Source organism: Ambystoma mexicanum, chromosome 9 (assembly GCF_040938575.1).
Source record: "Ambystoma mexicanum isolate Mex_15411 chromosome 9, UKY_AmexF1_1, whole genome shotgun sequence".
Taxonomy (NCBI): domain Eukaryota; kingdom Metazoa; phylum Chordata; class Amphibia; order Caudata; family Ambystomatidae; genus Ambystoma; species Ambystoma mexicanum.
The window spans coordinates 1,000,045,107-1,000,064,464 of NC_090931.1; the positions used below are offsets into that span (position 1 = coordinate 1,000,045,107).

Sequence of the window (19,358 nt, forward strand, 5' to 3'; positions counted from 1 at the left end):
GGACCCTGCTTTTATGCAAAAAGATCCCCATTCATACAGCCCAGCTGTCACTCGCACAGTGGAGTGGTCATCTTGGCGGGAGACCCTCCAGCATCTCATGATCGAATGCAACATGGGTTGCTGAGGCAACCCTGTCCAGGGGTCCTACTCCCCCTCCCACACAATGGACCCACCCCAGACTCAGTGGCGCCGAAGGGAGGGCTTCTCGGCAGAAGTCCACCAAAAGGACGAACAAAGGATCACCGACCTGGGTTAGGAGTGTAGCGAAAGACACGAGAAAGAAGTTATATTAAAGTTCTGGCAAATAAAACCTACCGAGTAAAGTTAATATTAAAATATACCAGCGTAATGTTAGAGGCTGTCAGAAAATGTGGTAGCCTCGAAAAATGGGAAAATCCCATAGGGAAATATTCGCGGTTGAATATTTTCAGTAGTAACCACTGCCACCAGCCAGAAACTTTTGAGAGAGGGACTGCATGGTACCCTCTCAAAAATGAACATAAGGGAAAAACTATTAACCCTTTCCAGTACTTCCATAGGAAGATGGGTTGTACTGGTTTAGTTCACAAAAATTGACTAGTAAAGTCAATGGGGACTTTACCTGCCCTGGGACACAGTAGTCAGTCCCAAGGTATGGTGTCTGTTTGGGGGTCGCTACGACACCCCTGTGTCACTGCACGGAGGGTGCTGTGTAACACATGTGAATAAAGATGGTTCCTATGGAGGTGAGAGAAACCCCATAGACATTAAACACAAAAGTAGCCTAGAACACACTTAGCAAAGATGCCTGACAGTGGGAAAAAGAGTCTCACTCTTAGCAGGAGAAAAAAACAAACCCTTCAAATCCAGCAAAGCTGCTGGGGGACTCTATAGGTAAGGGAAATTAGCCATAAAATGAGAATTCTCCATAACACTAGTTTAGGGACAAGATGGTCTAGTCTTTTTGCTAGCATCTTGGCGTGTAATTTAGAGTCTATGTTGATTAAAGCTATGCTGCAGTAGAAAGTGCATTTGGTGGGGTCCTTGCCCTTTTTGTGGATGAGGACAACTTTCGCCTCCTCCATTGATCTCGTCATTGCGCTGTCTCGCCCTATTTGGTTAAAGAGCATGGTTAGGATAGGGGTCAGTGTTTCCTTATGCAGTTTATAGAATTCCGCCACATAGCCGTTCGGGCCTGGCGATTTTAAGATTAGGCAGGGATCTAATTGCATCCCTTACCTCATCCTCTGCGATATCCCTTTCCAGTATTTCCATCTCTTCTTTCGTTATGCGGGGTAACTTAACCCTATCTAAGTAACTTAGTTGGGAAGACTGCACAGGAGTATCAGATGTATACAGGGCGGAGGAGAATCGGGAGAATTCACTTGAGATGTCCTAATTTTTGGTGCTAGTACTCCCTACCCCCACCTTAATTTTTAATATTGTCTTCTCTTTCTTCTCCTTTCTGAGCATTCTCGAGAGCAACTGGTCTGCCTTGTTAGCTTTAATATAACATTTCTGCCTGAGAGATAATAAATTCCCTTCAGCAGCTCGAGTCTGGATCCGGCCCAGCTGGCCCCAGACTGCCCTTTACTCCCTTTCTGGTAGCTTGGGTCTGATTTGTTCCCATTTTAGCCTAGCCATTATCCCCCTAAGTGCTTCTTCTAGTCGTGCCTCCTCTATTCTAAGTTCCCTGTCCCTTCTCGCTTTAATCGCTATTATTGCCCCTCGCAGAGTAGCCTTAAAGGCGTCCCACCTAACCTGGGGTGTCGTGTCCCCTGCGCAGTTCTCCGCGAAGAAGCGTTCTATTTCCTCCTCGATCTCTCGGGCCAGCACTTGATCTTTAAAAAGGGAGATCGGGTAGCGCCATTTCCACAGCCCCGGGGGTCTGCCCTTTGCTTTCAGAGATCTAGTCAAGGGGGCATGGTCAGACAGTGTTGTGGAGCCCATGGATATATCTAGAGCCCTCCCCAGAAGGATGGCTGAGAGCCAGATGTAATCTATTCTTGAATGGGACCGGTGTGCATGCGAGTAAAAGGTATATCCCTCTGGTCCCCCCGCATCTCTCGCCATGCATCTACTAGGGCCAGTTTCGTGATTATTTTTATTTTTTATTTTTTTTCCCCTCAGCTCATGTGTTGGTCTCCCCTCTGGGCCCGCCCCTCCTGCGGTTCTATCTTTTGCATGGTCCCCCGCGATATTTAAATCGCCAGTAAGAATGATGGGGAACTTGGCGAACTTCTCAAGTTTTCTTGGAGCGCTTTGAAGAAAGAGATCTTGTGCCGTATTTGGGGCATATAAAGTCGCCACCATGAGAGGCTGTTCGCTGCCCTCCAGAGATACCGCCACAAACCTTCCATGGTCGTCTGTCACCTTCCCAGTGATATGTAGGTCCAGCCCGTCTCTAAGGGCCACTAGAACCCCTGCTTTATTTACAGATTGAGTCGCTTGTATTGACCTGGAATACCCCCAAGGTTTGACCCTTCCCCCTATCTGCTGATCGAATGAGTTTCTTGGAGTGTGATGATGTCCGGCCGTTCGTGCCTGATAAAGCGATCTAGTTTCTTGCAGTTAATCGGGCGTTCAGTCCATTTACATTGAAGGAGAAGATCCTCATTACTCGTTAGCTAGACATATTGTGTCACATGGAACTTATATAGATCCCAGGACAGCCAGCTTAGCAACCAGCCATCCTCCCTTGGGCTCCAGCTTTTGCAATGCGCTGTAGGATCTTTTTCTTTACTTCTGGTACACTGGCTCTCCTGAACTCCGCCCCCTCCCCCTTTCCCACCCCCTTTCCTCTGGCAGTGTGGGATGACTGGCCTTGGCCCCCCTCGAATCAGAACCTCAAGAGTCATCCCATTGAATGCCCCCCAAATGTTCCAACGCAGGATATCCCAATCCCATTCCAAGAAACTGAGTCTCCATTTCCCCCCCTCCCAAGACCCATGTAGGTGTTGCTGAAAGTCATGACCTTGCAAATCCATTTTTCCTGCTTCTGTGCCCTCCCCAGGCATTCTTTTCCTGCTCCATCGGCTGCACCATGTGCGGAACCTCTCTTCCGGTGATGGTCTATTCAGTTCTGAGATTCCTGTCCCTTCCTTGGTGACAGACCTTTCAGGAGCGATTTGGTGTTGTTTTTCCTTGACTTTTTTGACCAGGCCGTGGACCATTCCCACGCTCTATGGCCGGCCCGCTGGGATGAAGGCGGAGGGGCTGGTGGCGGAGCGTCCTCTTCCAAACCCAACAAGGCGAGACCCTGTTCGCATGTAGTATCCTTCTGAGCTTTCCCTCACCATTTGAAGGTCAGGCCGAAGGGATATAGCCATCTATAGCGAATATCATGAGCTCTTAAATGGGCGAGTACAGGTCCCATTTTTTGGCGTTTGTTTAAAGTTGCTTACGCCAAGTCCTGATATAACACTATCTCAGCTGCACTTTATATGTGAGTCGGCCAATCTTCCGCGCTGCTGAGAGGATTCGCTCCTTCACTGTGTAGCTGTGCATTACCACTTGGACATCTCTGGGCCTAGAGCCTGGTTCTGCTCGTTTGGTACCCACTCTATGTATCCTATCGAAAACTATGTCCTCCATCCCTGGCGCATCCAAGAGGTCCGCAAAAATGCCCTCCACGGTTTGGGGGAGGTCTTGGTCCTGGGTATTCCCCGGAAGAGCCATAGTACGAATGTTCGAGCGCCTAGACCTATTTTCTAAATCTTTCACCTGGAGTTTCAGGTTGTGCGTGACTGTCGCCAATGTATCCAGGAGGGAGTCCATCTTCCTTGCGTCCTCGGCTAAGTCCTGAATCGCCCTCTCATTTGTGTCAACCCTTTCCTCTATCTTACTGATGTCCCTCTTGATCTCCTGGAGGCCTTCCCCCAAGTCCTCCCTGAGGGCATCCATCTGCTTCTGGCTGGCTGCGGTAATCTTGTCCACTATGTCGGCCAAGAGAAGTTTCAGCGCTGATTGAGTGACTGGCTGTTGAGGTGCCTCCCGTTCCACAGGGCGGGGGGGGGGGGGTCCCCTGTAGACATCTCAGTGGAGAAGGCTCCCTAAGGTTCCTCCGAGTCCTTGGCCCACAACTAGTCCAGCGTGCCCTCCTGCGCTCTCCTCAGCGGCCTTTGGAGAGGTTGGGTGACCTTGGCTTTGTTCCTGGACATGGCGAGTGCTTCTAGAGGGAGGTTCGCACCAGAGAGGTTGTGGCCCCGACGGGTTTTCTGGCGTGTGAGGCTCTCTTCCCCTCACATGAGTATGTTGAGCAGGCATAGCAGGAAAATCAGTGAGAGGATCTCCACGTGAGATCCTACTGCTCTGGGTCGTCCTCCGGTCGCAGCCTATCTCCCCCCAACCCCCCTGGAGGAGTGGAGTCCTGAGCTGTGCTCCGCCCTTCACTGTTGACTGTGGGGCGTGCCCAAGGGGGGGACAGGCAAATCCAGATATATGGGCCGTGGACCTCCTGGGGAAGGCAATGTCACTTGGATATTGAGGTAGGCCCCACCAAGGGGTGGGGGGGCGAGACTGCTCCCCACTCTCTGTCCTCAGGGGGCCTCAGGGGGTGTTGCAGCCTGTGCAGTAAGGGATCCCAGCACCAAGGAGAGAGTCGGCAGCAGAAAGCAAGGGGTGTCTGGCGTGGGGAGGCAAGGATCGGGGGCCAGGGGGAGCCCCTCTGCAATATGGGGAGGAAGGCCAGAGGGAGCAAGGCCGCTGCCCACACCACGCTGGCTGGGGAGCAGGCGTATCTTAGTGGCGGCTGCGGGGTCTCCTCCTTCCAGCGTTTGGTGCGTCCGGCCTTCCAATTTATGGGTGTCCCTCTGGAGCAAGGTATTCCTGGGCTCTGCACCACGGGGGATCCGCACGTCCCGTGGAGCACTTCCTTCGAACCAGCAGTTCTGAGATCCGATCTCCGGCAATGTAGGAGCTGTGACTGTTGGAACGCGGCGGTTCCCGCCCGCGAGTCGCTTCTGCTGTTCGGCGCCGTCCAGGCAGCGGGGAGATACTGGAGAGCAAGGCGGTCCCTCCCCGCCTCCTAGCCACAGCTGCCCCTCGGCTCCAGGCAGCACGGCACCTCCGTGTGGCAGGTGGGAGCAGGAGTCAAAGCGTGGCACCGGTTCGGGCACTGTGCAGTCGAGGGAGATGCCGCCCACCGGGCCGAAAGCCTGCCTCAGATCCGTGCCTTTGGGTCGCTGGAGGCTCGAGGAGGTGAAGGTTCGAGGGAGTTCTGTCCGTGACCCCACGGCACTAAGGGGTCAATGCGTGCCATTCCTGCCGCCTGGGGAGGGCTTTGACGGTCCGCAAGACTTTTTGCAGGGCCTCGGGGAGCTTGGTGGCCGCTGTGTACAGAGCATCGCGGCCATCGTGGAATCTAAGTCCACCTTTTTGAGTATGATATATTCACCACTAACTTCATAGTTCTACCTAGTGTAATTCTTCCTTCACCCAGCTGTGGCCATGTCTTTGTCCCACCCACATGGGCAGTCCAGCACAAAAATGCCATGGCAATTCCCTTCTGAACAAGAGTACCAACAGCAACCCCATACGTGAGTTTCAGCCTTGTTCCCGCCTGTGAAAGGTACAGTAAGAAAAAAGCGATGGCTGCAAACTCTCAAAATGGGGGGTAAAAATGGCAGCTTGTCATGCCATGTTATTTCAGGAGAGGGGCGCCCGCAACCTTTTTGAAAAATGTTGTAAGGTATGGTTACTTTTTTCTCTTTTGGCATTTTTTCTTTTTTCTTTATCACTATGGACTTTTTGGGATGCATGTCTTTTTAAAATATGTTCGTACATTTCCATAAACCTTCTTTTCAGGCCCCTTCTTTTAACTTAGGTTCAGTTTTACTTGGCTGTTCTTCAGGCCAGGCACGTGTGAGGGGTCAGAAATGAGAGGCGGACACAATGTAATGTTTTCAACATTAGTCATTTTTATTAAAAGAAAAAGGGTTTGGATAAAGGCCTATCTGTCTCTATCCTAAATAAAGAGTGTGTCCCTTGCCTATGAAAATAAAACGAAAGCATGCTGGTCTTGTGTACAAAATGTATCTGACCCTCGCACTAAAACAATCAAAATGTGCAAGGTAAATGTCTCGGTTTTCAACTTTGCAAAAAGTGTCCAAAAACCAAATGTGTAAATCCAACAAAACAAACCCTGTATCCAGGAGATTGTTCCATTCACCTGAACTGTCTCAGGTAGACTGTGAAAAGTGTTCTGTTCAAACAATGTTTCTTTAAGATTACGGGAAATGTCTCTTTCACATGATACTTTCTTTAGGATGGCAAATGTCTTTTCCTACAACACTGTTTGGGGGATAGCATAAAGAACTTTTTTTTTTTTTTTTTTTGTTTACTTTTCAGGATGGCAAACCATTTAATTTCACCAACTGCTTCTGATGACGAAGTTTCTCTTTCACACAACAGTTCCAAGAATAATTTCCTGGTGTAATCTCTTGTCAGGAATCACTCCATTGACTCTTTAGATCTCCTGCTGTACTCTCCTGCAAGGCATCTGTCACTACATCTTTCTTTCATATGCTTCACGGATGGCGTGGTGGTCTCTACTGCCAGGAATCCCCTCTTCTGGGTCTTGCAGGTCCCCTGGTGTACTCGCTTCCCAGTTACCTCTCTCCAAAATGGGTTAACTGCCTGCCTGATGTCTTTTTTCACCAGGTATTCCTACAATGTTCACTTTCCTTCCAAGTATAACCTAGTTGTACTCCTTCACTGCTTATACCAAATTGACTTCAGTTACTACTTGTTCCAACTTCCCCCATATTGGCATCCCACATATGGAGATTTGTTCAAGTTCAGTCTGTCAACTTCCGTATTTTCCTGCCTTTTGGCAATACTTGTCACAAGCTTCCCCAAATTGACCTTTTCAGGTAAGGAGATTTGTGCAACTTTTGCATTTTCAAGTCTATTTGGTCGGTATTCAGAATAGTTATTCAATTGTACATACACTTGCTGGCACGTCCCAGGACCCCCAATTTCTCTGGGCCGTCTCACTGGTTTAATGTGTAGCTGTGGTGAGGTTTTATCTCTGGGAAGGCTTCCCCTGTCATGCAGACTCTAGTTTGGTTCCCGCGTTGGCTTCACAATCTCTCACAGAGGGAACCGAGGCAGCCCCACAGAACCGGGTCTGTTATGGCCTCATGGCGGTTGTCTGCCTTCCAGCCGGCCGTCCCTCCAAGGTACCCACTGTACATTCACCGGGCTCTCATTCCTCTCGTGAAGTATGCCTCCAGGTGGTTGCCTGCAAGCGTCCGGCTCTTCAAGCACGGCTTGTCTCTGTGTGTCTGCTTGCCCCGTTGGGTCCGCTTCCCACTACGCTTACTCTGCAGCTCTCCTCTCCTCTCTCCCATTGCAGGTGTTTTCATACCACATTGAATCCTTACTCCTCTTCCTCGTCTCAGTACTTGAGGCTTTCTAGGAGTTGTAGTTTTAAACCTTTTTAAGTTGCATTGCTTTACATCTTTGTTCACATAACCATCATAAAAAGGAGAAGTTAAATGTGTTTTATGGGTGTTCTGTACAGTGAAGAGTGAATGTTATTATGACTAGGATGTTTGACAAGAAGAAGGGTGTTTCAGGGTTTTACAACTGGAGGGCTTTGAATAATGACAACATGCCATCAGGAACTCTGGCGTTATAGGGCCTTCTTCACATGAAAGAGACGAATACTGCGTCCCTCCTGATGGAGTCACCATGTCTCCCTGACAGCCATCTCCCCCTATGTGATCCACTCTCATAATACCACCCCCAGGGTCCGGATCAGGTAGCGGCTACCTTCCCCTGGCCAGATGGAAGGAGATTTTAGGCTGGGGTTCGGTGATGACTCTGTAGGATTCATCACACATGGTGCACAGATTATTTATTTTTATCTCCGTTGCTTTTGAATTGATTTCAGAGAAAATTGATGTTATCTTCTCTTTTTTTTACAGACCACATTTTGGACGTCCATCCTATACCTGGTTTTTTCTCAGGGCAGGTATGATGCTGGTTTCTTTCTCTCTAATCTATTCCTTTTGAGTTTTCCTTATTGCACTTTATTATTTCTTTTTATCACGCAGACTTCACCTATCTACTTGGTCTGAAATGCGTTGGCTAATCACTGTCTGCCCGAACATGTATTAAATGCCCTGAACCACCATTTTCGAGTTACCTTCTAGTATTTACTCTTGCAATATGAATATTGAATACCATTAATCGTAGTGTTCTACTCAGTAGGTGCAACCATGACTGTGGACTTTTCCTCAGTTTTGTTTTTCCAAAATTCCATATGGATCCATCCTTTACTCCTAAAGCATTTGACATCACTTCACACACTTGTATAGGATCTGGAAACTTTGATGACCCTTTAACTTTCGTACAGCCTTTTTTTTTTATTCTCACCCAAAAACCTGATTTAAAGCTTCTTGCATACGCAAGAACCTTGGCATCATAACCTGCTCTGTGCTTGCCCTGAGCTCACACACTTCATTGTCTAATCTCTCCAAAGGATTATCCTCCAGGTTCACTTCAGAATTCACCCAAGCTGGCTTAACGTGGAATTCAGATCTCTTCCCCTTCATTAAACGGAAGAGAGACCTCTGTCACTACATTGGGAGACAACCTGACAGTCTACAATTTATGTTATATTGACTTGATTTTTATCACCCATATGTGAGGGGACAGAAATGTGAGGCGGACAACTTTGTGAAGGTTTTTCAAAAGATGCCATTTTATTAACTTAAAAGGTTGGATAAATGTCTCACTTATGCCTACCCTGATGAGGATTTCCCTGTCTAAAATGATCTGAAGGAAACACTCTAACAAAGGATATCTGCCCTCACACTTATATTATACATGGAGTAACCCAACAAGCTAACACATGGCAGTTCAAAAGAAAACACAATTATATCATGGGTAAGTTCGCAATAGGAGAACAGTCTCTTCTTATAATCTGGGTGAATTCCCCTTCCCCAAATTCAAGCAGGATTCTGCTCCAAAGTTCCAAAACGAAACCAGGAAATGCAGGTTTACGACAAAGTTCTAACAGTTCTTTCAAACTCCAACTTGACAATAGAAAGTTCCACACTCCAGTAATCCAACAAAGAAAGTTCTTTCTCTTCCTTCTTGTAATAGGGAGATTCAAAGTAACCTTTGTCATATAAACACAATATAGTTCCTCAGATCAGTAGCAACACAAATGGTCTTTGTCAAGATGCTTTGCAATAATGTATTATTGGAGCTGGGGCACACAGACGATTCAACTTTGCTGCAGGAAGCAGCAAGAATGTCTGGAAAAGCCGAGCGCGGCTTACCGGTGCTCCCGATGTGAGAGAGGGGAGCTAGCGAAAGCAGAAGAACATTGCACAAGCACCCAGAGGAGCTGCAGTATACCTTTGAGTGATAGGGCGTGCACACTCGTACCAGGGCGCTCCGGGGGCTTAATCTGGGCTAAAGAAGGGGCCGAACAAATGAATGCATATAATGAATGGGTCTGGAGAACCGATGGACGTTAGTGAGTGCAGAAAAGTTATCCACAAGTGAAATGCAAATACTGCACGAATGGAGCGAAAGTGATGGGTGTTTAAGAGCAGAGTGAAGTTAAAGAAACATTATTTATGAATAATATGAAAGTGAAAAGTGTGATAAATCTGAGGGTATTCTCACTCTTGCTCCCCTTGGATCCTCTGCGCAGGTGTTCAGGGAAAGGCCATCGCTCTTTGATCTTGACCCTGCGGGTGGAGAAGTGAGGGAGGATCACCTGGGTGGAGTGTCCTTGAGGAGTAGGGGTGGGGTGCCCATGGCTGAGACATGATATCCCCCTTTTCCCATGGATGATCAACTTAACCCTCCCTCAACCTTTATGGGCTATTATAAGCAGGCTCCCCTCACTTTTCCCCATGTGACCCATGACAGTACTGAGACAAAGAAGAGGCAAATAAGAGTGACGAAGATTACACCCTTTCACCACTCTAGTACTGGGACGAGGAAGATGCATGCTAAGAGCTGTGAGAGTCGGGAATGTCCCTTAATTATGGTCAGGCAGGGCTAATCAAACATCCCCACCTGCAGCCTGTCAAGGAGCTGCAGGTGTATAAAGGGAGACTAGCTGTAAGGAAGGCATGGTATCAAACAGGAAGACAGACCCAAGTGATGACAGTTCAGGGTGTTTATTGAACTTCAATTGGGTTTGAAAAAACATCTATCTCATCCTCAATCTAAAGCTACAACCATCAAATAAGAATGCAGTCCTAGTCGAGTCTGTCAAAATAAAAGGGCCTATACTAATAAGCCTATTGCCAATCCTTCTAAATACAAATGGTGTGGGAAACCATGTTGTGAAAAAGAAAAGGGTTCATGAAATATGTCGGGATATTCGAGCTGTTGGCTTCCCTTTCCCACGTTTTCAGCCCGGGACAAGGTTGCACTCTCGAGCTTACAACACTCTCTGGCTTCTGTAGCACGAGGATACAGTTCAAGACTTCAACCCCAAGGCCTTGCGTGCCAAAGCCTTTTTGCCATTCAAAGTCTCTTATTTCAGAGGGCCTGATGCAACAAGACAAGACACACATTAAAGTTACTTTCCTCTCAGGATTTTCACTTCTACAACTTCTCGGGTGATTTACTGTTCACCCCGGTCCCCCTCTGCCAGGCTCCAACCCACTTTAACACAAAACCTTCAATTGGTCTCCCTGTGCCTGGCTCGGACCAAATTAATGTACTGTTCCAAATGTGATCTACTATATCAAAATCGAAGACTTCGATTGTGCGCAGGATTTTGCTTGACCCGTTGCAGGACCACTTCGATTCTCTCCCTCTGCTGGGCTCGGACCAAATGTATCTACTATTGTTACTTCTCAGCTGGATACCTTACAGAGACCTTCGATGAGCACCCGCGTGGTGCCGGACCACACTGTCAAAAGTATTGCAGCTTGCTTTAAAGTTCAACCACTCATCAGCAGTTCAACTTCACTTGCATCTCTTGTCACAAGCATTTTAACAATGTTTGTTCCAGTGCTCGCCATACAATGTTGCTGCTTGCAACCTTGGCTTCAACACCGACTGGTTTTGTATTGGTCTCCCCAACTCGCCAGCTGTGTTTGATTTCACTGAAGCTGCTTTGTTCTTGGAGCCAAGAACGGTACCACGGCGGGTGGTGATTCTCCCCGCCTTGATTATTGGCGTGGGAGCGCCCCAGGTATCTCCGACACACAATGCAGGATTCTTCAGCCTGGTTTCCTGGTCTTACGCTTTCTATCTTCAAGGTCTCTGAAAAGTAACAGTTCCTTGTTTAAATTTCCCTCCTACGATCCCCATCGGTTTTGCCATCTTTCCTCTCTTGCTCAGCTGCCATCTCAAGACTGCTGTTTCCTCCTGTGCTTTGCCTCGCTCAGTGTGCTCTCGTGATCCGCCTTTTATCCTTGTGGGGAAGTGTAATGGAAGTCTGGTCTGTGTGATGGTCAGTAATTGCCTGACCTCACCATTGTATTGGGACACGTCCGGTATACTGCTCGGGTGTCAGTCTGTTTTCTCTCATAGCGGACTGTCCGTGAGAAAGTGTTTGTGTTGTGAAAGGGGGTGGGAAGTAGGGGGTAGAGTTCCTAAATATCCTACCTGGTAGGATGGGGTAAAGGTGTTACAAGGAAGGGGATACAGCATCTGACCATTCGGTGTCCCACTCCCACTCTCGAAGACCCCTCACCCAGGTGATCCACCTGCACTTGTCCACCTCCAGGAACTGGATACAAAAGCATTTGCCGTGTCCTGTCCACCTGGATGACAGATACCCGGGGACTAGTGGGTGAGACACCTTCTGGTTCCTCGCTCAGCAGGAAGGAGCGCAACAGGGAGATCTGAATATTGAATACTGAGCTAAATGGACATTTTACTTTGAATCAAATAAGTGCACATTGAACACCGAACTGAAAGTAAACCATATTGAATACATGTGTAACCTAAATCTTTAAGCCAAGTACATTAGTTGCTGAAGGAGCTAACAGTGAACTTTTATGAGTGGCCGCAGTGCGCAAAGGCCACAGATTGGCAAGAGTTGTGTCACACGTGTTAGGGCCATGAGGCTAGCAAGGAGAAGCCAGAGAATGCAAGAATACACATAAAGCCCAGAGGCCAATAAAAGTAACTTAGTAAAGGTGAATTGGTGCACAGTAGCACATGCCAAGGAAACTGTGTGGGCTAAGGAGCCCAGGGATCCTGGGTTCATGACCTGTGATGGGCGGGCAGTGCGGTCTAACTGCTCCTAGACCAGAGAGCCCTGAATGGTGAAAGATCTGGACACCGTGAAACATCCCAATGAAACCACTGCAAATAAACTGGCAAGGTAAGCCAGAAAGAGGGTCAGGTTGAGCTGGTGTTTTGTTAAGACTTTTTGAAAAGACTGAAGCAAGTGTAAGTGGTGAAGTTGAAGTCTTGGGGAACCGAACTCCGAGGCTTGAAGGACCACACTTGTCTTAGGAAAGGAGTCTCAAGATCCTTTTTGTTTTGGATTGTGTTACTTGGGAAAGGGAACCCCAAGGATTGGTTCTGAACTTTATTGCCTTGAAATGGAGAAAGGTACTGTCATGGTCATGAAGTCAGGGGCACATGCATGCAGGGGTCGCATGCACAGTAGACCTGGGTGGACACTGTCCAGGCGCCTTTGGCACTGGGTCATGAACAAAAGTAAACAAAAACATCCATTTAACACCAAAAAGCATTTATTATGGACATAGCACTTCAGATGCATTAACCTCGAACATTCCATCCATTAAGCAGCCCCAAGTGTATTCTTGGGTGTGGCTGCTAATGTATTGCCTTCGCACGTGCTCACTCTCTAGGAGTGGCAGGGTGTGGCTGGTAAGCCAGCCCTAATGGGCGTGCCCACGATCTCAGCTATATAAGCTTCCCCTATCCTCAAGACCGATGCTTCATGTTGTTCTGCACTTGCAAGCAGCGTAACGCTCACCTTCGCCTGAGGTCAGACTTACCTTTGAAGATCCTGCTTCCTGCCAGCATACTTACCAACTGGGGGAAGCTGTTCTTACCTGCACATCTCTTTGGCGAACCAAGTATTAATCTTTACACTTTCCGGAACGCCGAAATCTTCACCTTGGCACCGCAGCACGACACGCTCCATTGTCGACAGCAGCGCCTGCAAGGAAAAACAGAAAGGTTAGACATCGAAAAAAGAGTCAGTTTAAGGTTGCGCTTCGCCTTACTTCGCGCTTTTCCTTAAACCATCACTTACCTGCAGTCGAACATTGCGGTAGCATCCATCTTCCATCTGGCCGCGTCTTGCGTCGCACAGCTGCATTGAGGCCGCATTTCCATCTAAGGGAAGAAAACAGAATAGAGACATTATTGCGGGCATAAATAGGAGCAACATATAAAGATATTAAACAGAACGAACAGCATCACAAGAGCTCAGGAAAGACTTACCAATCATAAGGAGGAGCAAAGTCGCAGCTGGACTGGACTAATCCTTATCAGGGATCAGTGAAGGAACTAGATCCCATTCGACGCGCCGCTGCCAGAAGTAGCAGGACGGAGAGCTTATCTTCCATATTTCACAGGTGAGCTTTATAGGCTGGCGTATGCTCACAGAAACCATACTTTGGGGTTAAGGGTTCGAGAGGTACAACAATCACAGATTGGCGCACTCACACACTCTTATCTCCATGTAGGAGCAGTATCACCACATACCACCACTCACAGCTTTTCTACTGAGGGAGAGGCCTGAAGGGGATGATTCAAGTTCAGGGCGGGCTGCAATCGTGCCCCAATGCCTCCGCAGAGACCAGGTGAGCGTAACAGGTTCATTTTGAGACTTTTTCATGAAATGTTCTTATGCTTGGGGAAGGGGAGATGAAAGAAAGCTGTGAGCTGGAGGAAGCTCAGAACTTTGAGTTGAACACTGTTCCTTTTAACTTTGGCATTTATACACAGTTGTTAGCTTTAGTTGCGAGGGCAAGGATAGGTTTTGGACACAGACCGACTTTTAAGTTGAACTCTTTGACTCAGACTTTCCTTAGTTTCGTTCAAGTAGGAACATCGCACCTTAGTGTAGGGCAGGTTAGGCCTTCAACCATTCTGACATTTAAGTTAATAAATATCTTTTGTTTGAACTTTGTCTGTTATCTGTGTCTTTCTTCATGATAACTTCACAAAAGCCAAGTGAAATCCAGTAATGAGAATTGGTGAAGCATGTGAAAGGCAAATAAGAAGCACTATTAGTTGGTGTGAACACAAGGTGATAACAAGGCATAAACACAACAGTGTGAAAGGCACGTGTTGGCAGGAGACTGCCAAGAACAAACAAGAGTGCCCTTAAACTAATGTCACAAGTGCAGAGAGGAAACCTATGCTGACAAAGTACAATGAGCATCAGTGAACATTCTAAAGAGCCACAGGTTATCTATTGCGTGACCTGTGTTGGGTGGATCGTGCGGTCCGACAACTGCGCCTAGACGAGTAACCCCAACTTGGAGTGAACCAAGGAAAACAAGGAGATTGGAGTTTTGTCTCATCAGTCTGGAAGTGACTAAAAGAGAAGAAAGAGTCAAGCGAATGGTTAGAAAGCCTAAGAGATTACCATTCATACTGAAAGCTGACAAAGGTGAATTAACTGTACTGTGTTGAACTTGGAAGGGAACCCTGAGGTTATTTGTAACTGTGTTGAACTTTGGGAAAGGAACCCTGAACTTGTTTGGAACTTTGTTGAATTTGGGGTAGGGAGACTTTTTTGTGGAACTGTTCTGAACCTAAAGAAGAAGCCGAAAATAAACCAAGAGCTGTAAGAAGCTCAGAACTGTTTCTTTGGTTGCTGACATCCCTACACATTGTATATATTTAGTTGTGAGGGCATGCACAGGTTTTGGACACAGACTTTTGAGTTGAACTTTGACACAGACTACCCTTAGTTTCTTTAGGTAGATCTTACTCCATCCGTACATTTGAGAAATAAAAGCTCTATTTTAGAAAAGTGAATCTGCTGTCTGTCTGCCTTCAACATTCCAAATCCCTCTTCCCCAGTACTTTGGGCATTGTGGGATTTCACACCCCCAATATTACTGCTAGCTTTTCCTCTGTGCACATTGTTAAATGGATTTACTTTTCCATTATTGATCCTGTTTTCAGGAGTCATTGGTTGTTTTGGAATCCAAGGAGTGCTAGTTCTATTAGAACCTAAAATGGGGACGTTTTCAGGTTGTTAGGCAGAAACCTGTGCAGTTCCCTCTGGGACCACTGCAAAAGATTTAAGACTACAGGTGTTTGGCAGTAAACCCACTTGGTAGCAGTATGTACCACACAGATTCACTTGGTAGCTGTGGCTGAGCAGTCAGACCTCCCTCAAGAAGAGTTAGGCAGTATACAGAGTATTCACAATAGGCCAGAAGAACACAGTAGAACAAGTAAACGCTGACCAGGGCTTGGTGTAAAAGAGATATAATTATTTATTTAAAACCACATCTAGAAAAACACACAGACACTAATAGTAAGCAATTCAAAAACACAGTCACTAAAAGATATACACTCCCTTAAAAGAATTTTAGACAAATCTTAAGTAAAGCCCCACTTATTTTCAGACAGCGGTGAGCGCTTAACGTAGATGGCACTCTAATAATTTGTTTTAAAAAGGGAGAGAAAAGCAGAGAATAAATCGAAACAGATCCCAACACTTTTACAAGAACATAACAAGAGAAAAAGGCAAAGTAAAGCTGTGAATTCAGAGTCAGTAGGCCGGATCCGCTTTAAGAGGATCGAAACAAAATGTGTCCAAGGTCACACGGTTGCAGTGCACCAAAGTCTTGTAAAGGTTCAAAAAGGAGTTGGACCAAAGAAAGGGACCAGTTAGAGGGTCAAGGCGGCCAGCCCAGTCCAGAAGGTTAAGGGGTTATTAATACCTTTTAGCAATCTTTAGAAAGGGAGGCCTGGCGGACATGGTACCTTAAAGTGGTGAGAACACTCCAGCGGGGGCAGTTGTTCCTGGCAGCGGGTGCAAGTCGGTGCTTCGTCCGGGGGAAGAGAGGATCTTGTCATGGAGGAAGACAGGAGTCCGTTGCACTGCCAGGGAAGAAACCCGCCGTGGAGTTTCTCAGGTACAAGAAGCAGTCTGTTGATTTGCGGTTCAGTGTTGAGTGGCTATCCGGCCGCCGGGGTGCTTGGCACGGGCAGTTCGACCACAAACCGATCTGGGGTGCGAAGAAAAGAAGGTAAACTGGTTGTGCCCACCAGTCAGGGGAAGAAGCCTCTCCAACCGGGAGATCTTCTCTGTCGTCGGGAAGTGGTGAGTCGGTTCTGCAGGGCTCCACCGGTGGTGTCGTTGTGGTAGGTCGGCTCAGCTTCTCCCTCGTCGGATTCTCAGGTCCTGTGGCGACTTCTGAAGTTCCAGTCCCCAAAGCCCTGCTTTTATGCAGCAAACCCCCATTCACTCAGCCAAGCTGTCAATCAAACATGCTAAGTGGTGAGCCGTCCGGCTCACCACTTGGGCCAATCACACAAGAGTGCGACTTGAGTTACCAAGGTAACTCAGTCCAGGGTGCCTAAACCCCCTCCCACACCCCCTGTGGTACCCAGACAGAGTGGCACCACTTTTGGAGGAGCCCGCCAAAAAGTGGAACAAAGGGCTCGACTTGGGTTGGAGTCATAGAAGAGAACACAAACGCCATTTTTGAATCGAGTCTTGGCAAAAAATACCAACCAGAGAATTAATATTAATTAAATAAACCGGCGGTATGTTCGAGGCTATGAGAATTAAATAATTAAAGTTGGTAGCCTCGAACAATGGGAAAATCCCATGGGGAAATATTTGCGGTTGAATATAAAAAGTAGTTTCCACTGCCACCAGCCAAAACTCGATCAGGGGGGACAGAGACGAGCCCCCTCGACTAACAGACCCCGGGGCAATTGAATTGCCCCGACCAGTACGTCCACAATATGATGGTTTGTACTGGTTTCTGTTAATAATTTGGGACTAGTAAAGCCAATGGTGACTTTACATGCCCTGGGAGACAGTAGTCAGTCCCAGGGTATGGAGTCTATGGTGGGGTGTCACTATGACACCCCTGTGTTACTGCACGGAGGGTGCTGTGTAACACACATAGTAAAAATACATGAGACCCTATGGAGTAAAGGACCCCATAGCCCATAAAACACATTACCAATCAAAGGAATACCATAAATCATGTCCAAGAGTGGGAGAAAAAGAGTCTCACTCTTGGCCGGAGGAAAAAAAAACAAACTCCAGAAATCCAGCAAAGCTGCTGGGGGTCTCACTGGGTTAGGAAATTCAGCCTAAAGAGAGAATTCTCCCTAACACAGGTCCACGTCCAACTTCCTCTTGTTAACGACAAGATTTGTTACTTTTATAGATGTGGGCCACTTTATGAAGGGGAACTTTGTCTGGTAAATGATTGATTGGTAAAGATTTGATTACGAAAGTTTTGGCAACCCCCAGGATAAGTAGCTTTAGAACCATAAATCTCACTCTGACAACAAGCCATTACATATTCTGGCAACACTGACATCACTGACATCTCTTCCTCTAAGGTAGACAAATACTGCGTCTCATCCAACAGGGTCCTATTCCTTTGGGGGCTCTTGTCCTCTCAGGAGATCCTCCCTGCTAATATCACCCCCAGGGTTAGGATCAGGTAACTGGACACCTGGGACTTTACATAGGGTTTTTGTGGCACTTGCATCAGACTAGCCTATAATGATGCAAAATAATGGGGAAAAACCTACCAAATTATATCCGGAGAAAGAATAGCCCAAGGGATCATGGAGAAGGCCCTGTTTCCACAACCCCAAGAAATCGAGAGCAGTAATAAAACTGAGAGGAACGGGGGCGTGGCTAGGCAGCACGCCATGCGGCTGTGTTTGCCTTGAGCTCCGCTTCAAGGTGCCCAAGCCATGCAATTTTAGCATCTGTATACAGAAAGTTCCTGCCTGAATTCACCTACCGGGTGATTATGAAGAGGCACTGATGCAGCTGCAAAATTTGTGGACAGAAACGCACCATATGAAGCCCGTTATTCCTATTCGAATACTCCGCTGGCAGCAGGGAAGAAAATGGCGGCGCGCGCCATCCGAGGCGGTCTCTAATCGAGGGAGTCGCTGACTCTGCCGCCCCCGCGCTGGAACGTCCTTAACCCGAGAACTTGGAGATGCGACACGGCGGGATCAGAGGAGTCCTCCGGCGGTGAACCTAGAAGAAGAGGAGGAGGAGCAGTGCAGCAGGCGTGGACCGCTCGGAGCCCACTCGGGGCGGCGCACATGACAAACACTGAGCCCTAAGGAGCCAGGGGATCGGAGCGGGGCGGCCCCTCTGCGTGGGCTGCGACCATCGGGGGAGCCGGAGGGGCTCGTTGGGATCTGATGATACCTGATGCTGTCTTGCCCTACGACAAGGACACGGAGACACCCGAACCTTTGCTCGCAGAGCCGGAGCCTGATGGAGAGGTGCGGGGGCACCATGAGGGAAGAATCCCGACCCTCACTGCACGCCGAACATCAACGAATAGAAAACAACCGGGAGTAGAATTACAGAACACTGGTGAGTGCAACACCATCCCGGGGTGGGGAGCTGAGACCCCCTCTCCCATTGAGCGAACACCCTTTACACTGTAACAACCCCGAGAAATCTCCCAAACCTCCCAAGGGCCTGAAATAAAATTCCTGAAGAAACGTGGGGAGAGACCTTTTACCCTTTCTGATCACTCTACATCAAAACATCAAAAGCTGGCCCTGCGCATCTGGCGTCTCATGCTCCCCCAGCTACATTGGGGCCAGAAGTAGAAGACCCCAACAACTACCCCAAGGGATGCCCAAAACAGGGGTAAAAAAGGAACACGGCATACAGGCCTACCTGGCACCACAACCTGTGGCCCCACTCCCCACACGCACGGTTACGGCCGAGATTCACCCTGTTCCATCTCCAAATCTGCCCCAAAACATGGCGATGTCCAAAGAGGAATTGGAGTGAATGCTCAGATCCTTCAAACAAGGCATTACCCAAGAGATTAAAGAGGAGATCAAGACCTCTAAAGACTCTTTGGCCCAGTCCCTCGCAGACCTTACTTCCCACCTTGGGGGGATAGAATCCAGGGTTAACGACCTGGAAAACACAGCATGCGAACAATCCCATAACGACAAGGCCCTAGCGGAAAGGGTGAAGGTCATTGAGGAGCAGCTAGAAGACATATGGGCAAAGCAGGCAAACTTGGAAAACAGGTCGAGACGGAATAATGTGCGCCTCCATGGTGTCCCCCCATCAGATCCCCGATCAGGGTTTAACCGAATATGTGGAGACATTGTTCAGATCCCTCCCCGACCTCTCGCCAAATGAAGAACTACAGCTAGATAGAACCCAGCGGGTATATTCTTCAGCCCAACTTAAAAGGAAC

General features: G+C 47.9%; 1 protein-coding gene across 5 annotated transcripts in view; it reads left to right on the forward strand.

Moving 5' to 3' along the window:
* The window catches only part of SCRN3 (secernin 3), a 933,307-nt gene that overhangs the window by 25,513 nt on the left and 888,436 nt on the right, over nt 1–19,358 (forward strand). For 4 of the 5 annotated variants that reach the window (XM_069616243.1, XM_069616246.1, XM_069616247.1 and 1 more), the window contains exon 2: nt 7,911–7,957. The exons of the other annotated variant lie outside the window; for it this stretch is intronic. In XM_069616243.1, the coding sequence (XP_069472344.1) occupies nt 7,911–7,957 (47 nt within the window). The remainder of the gene's footprint in view (nt 1–7,910; nt 7,958–19,358) is intronic. 5 annotated transcript variants of the gene reach the window in all.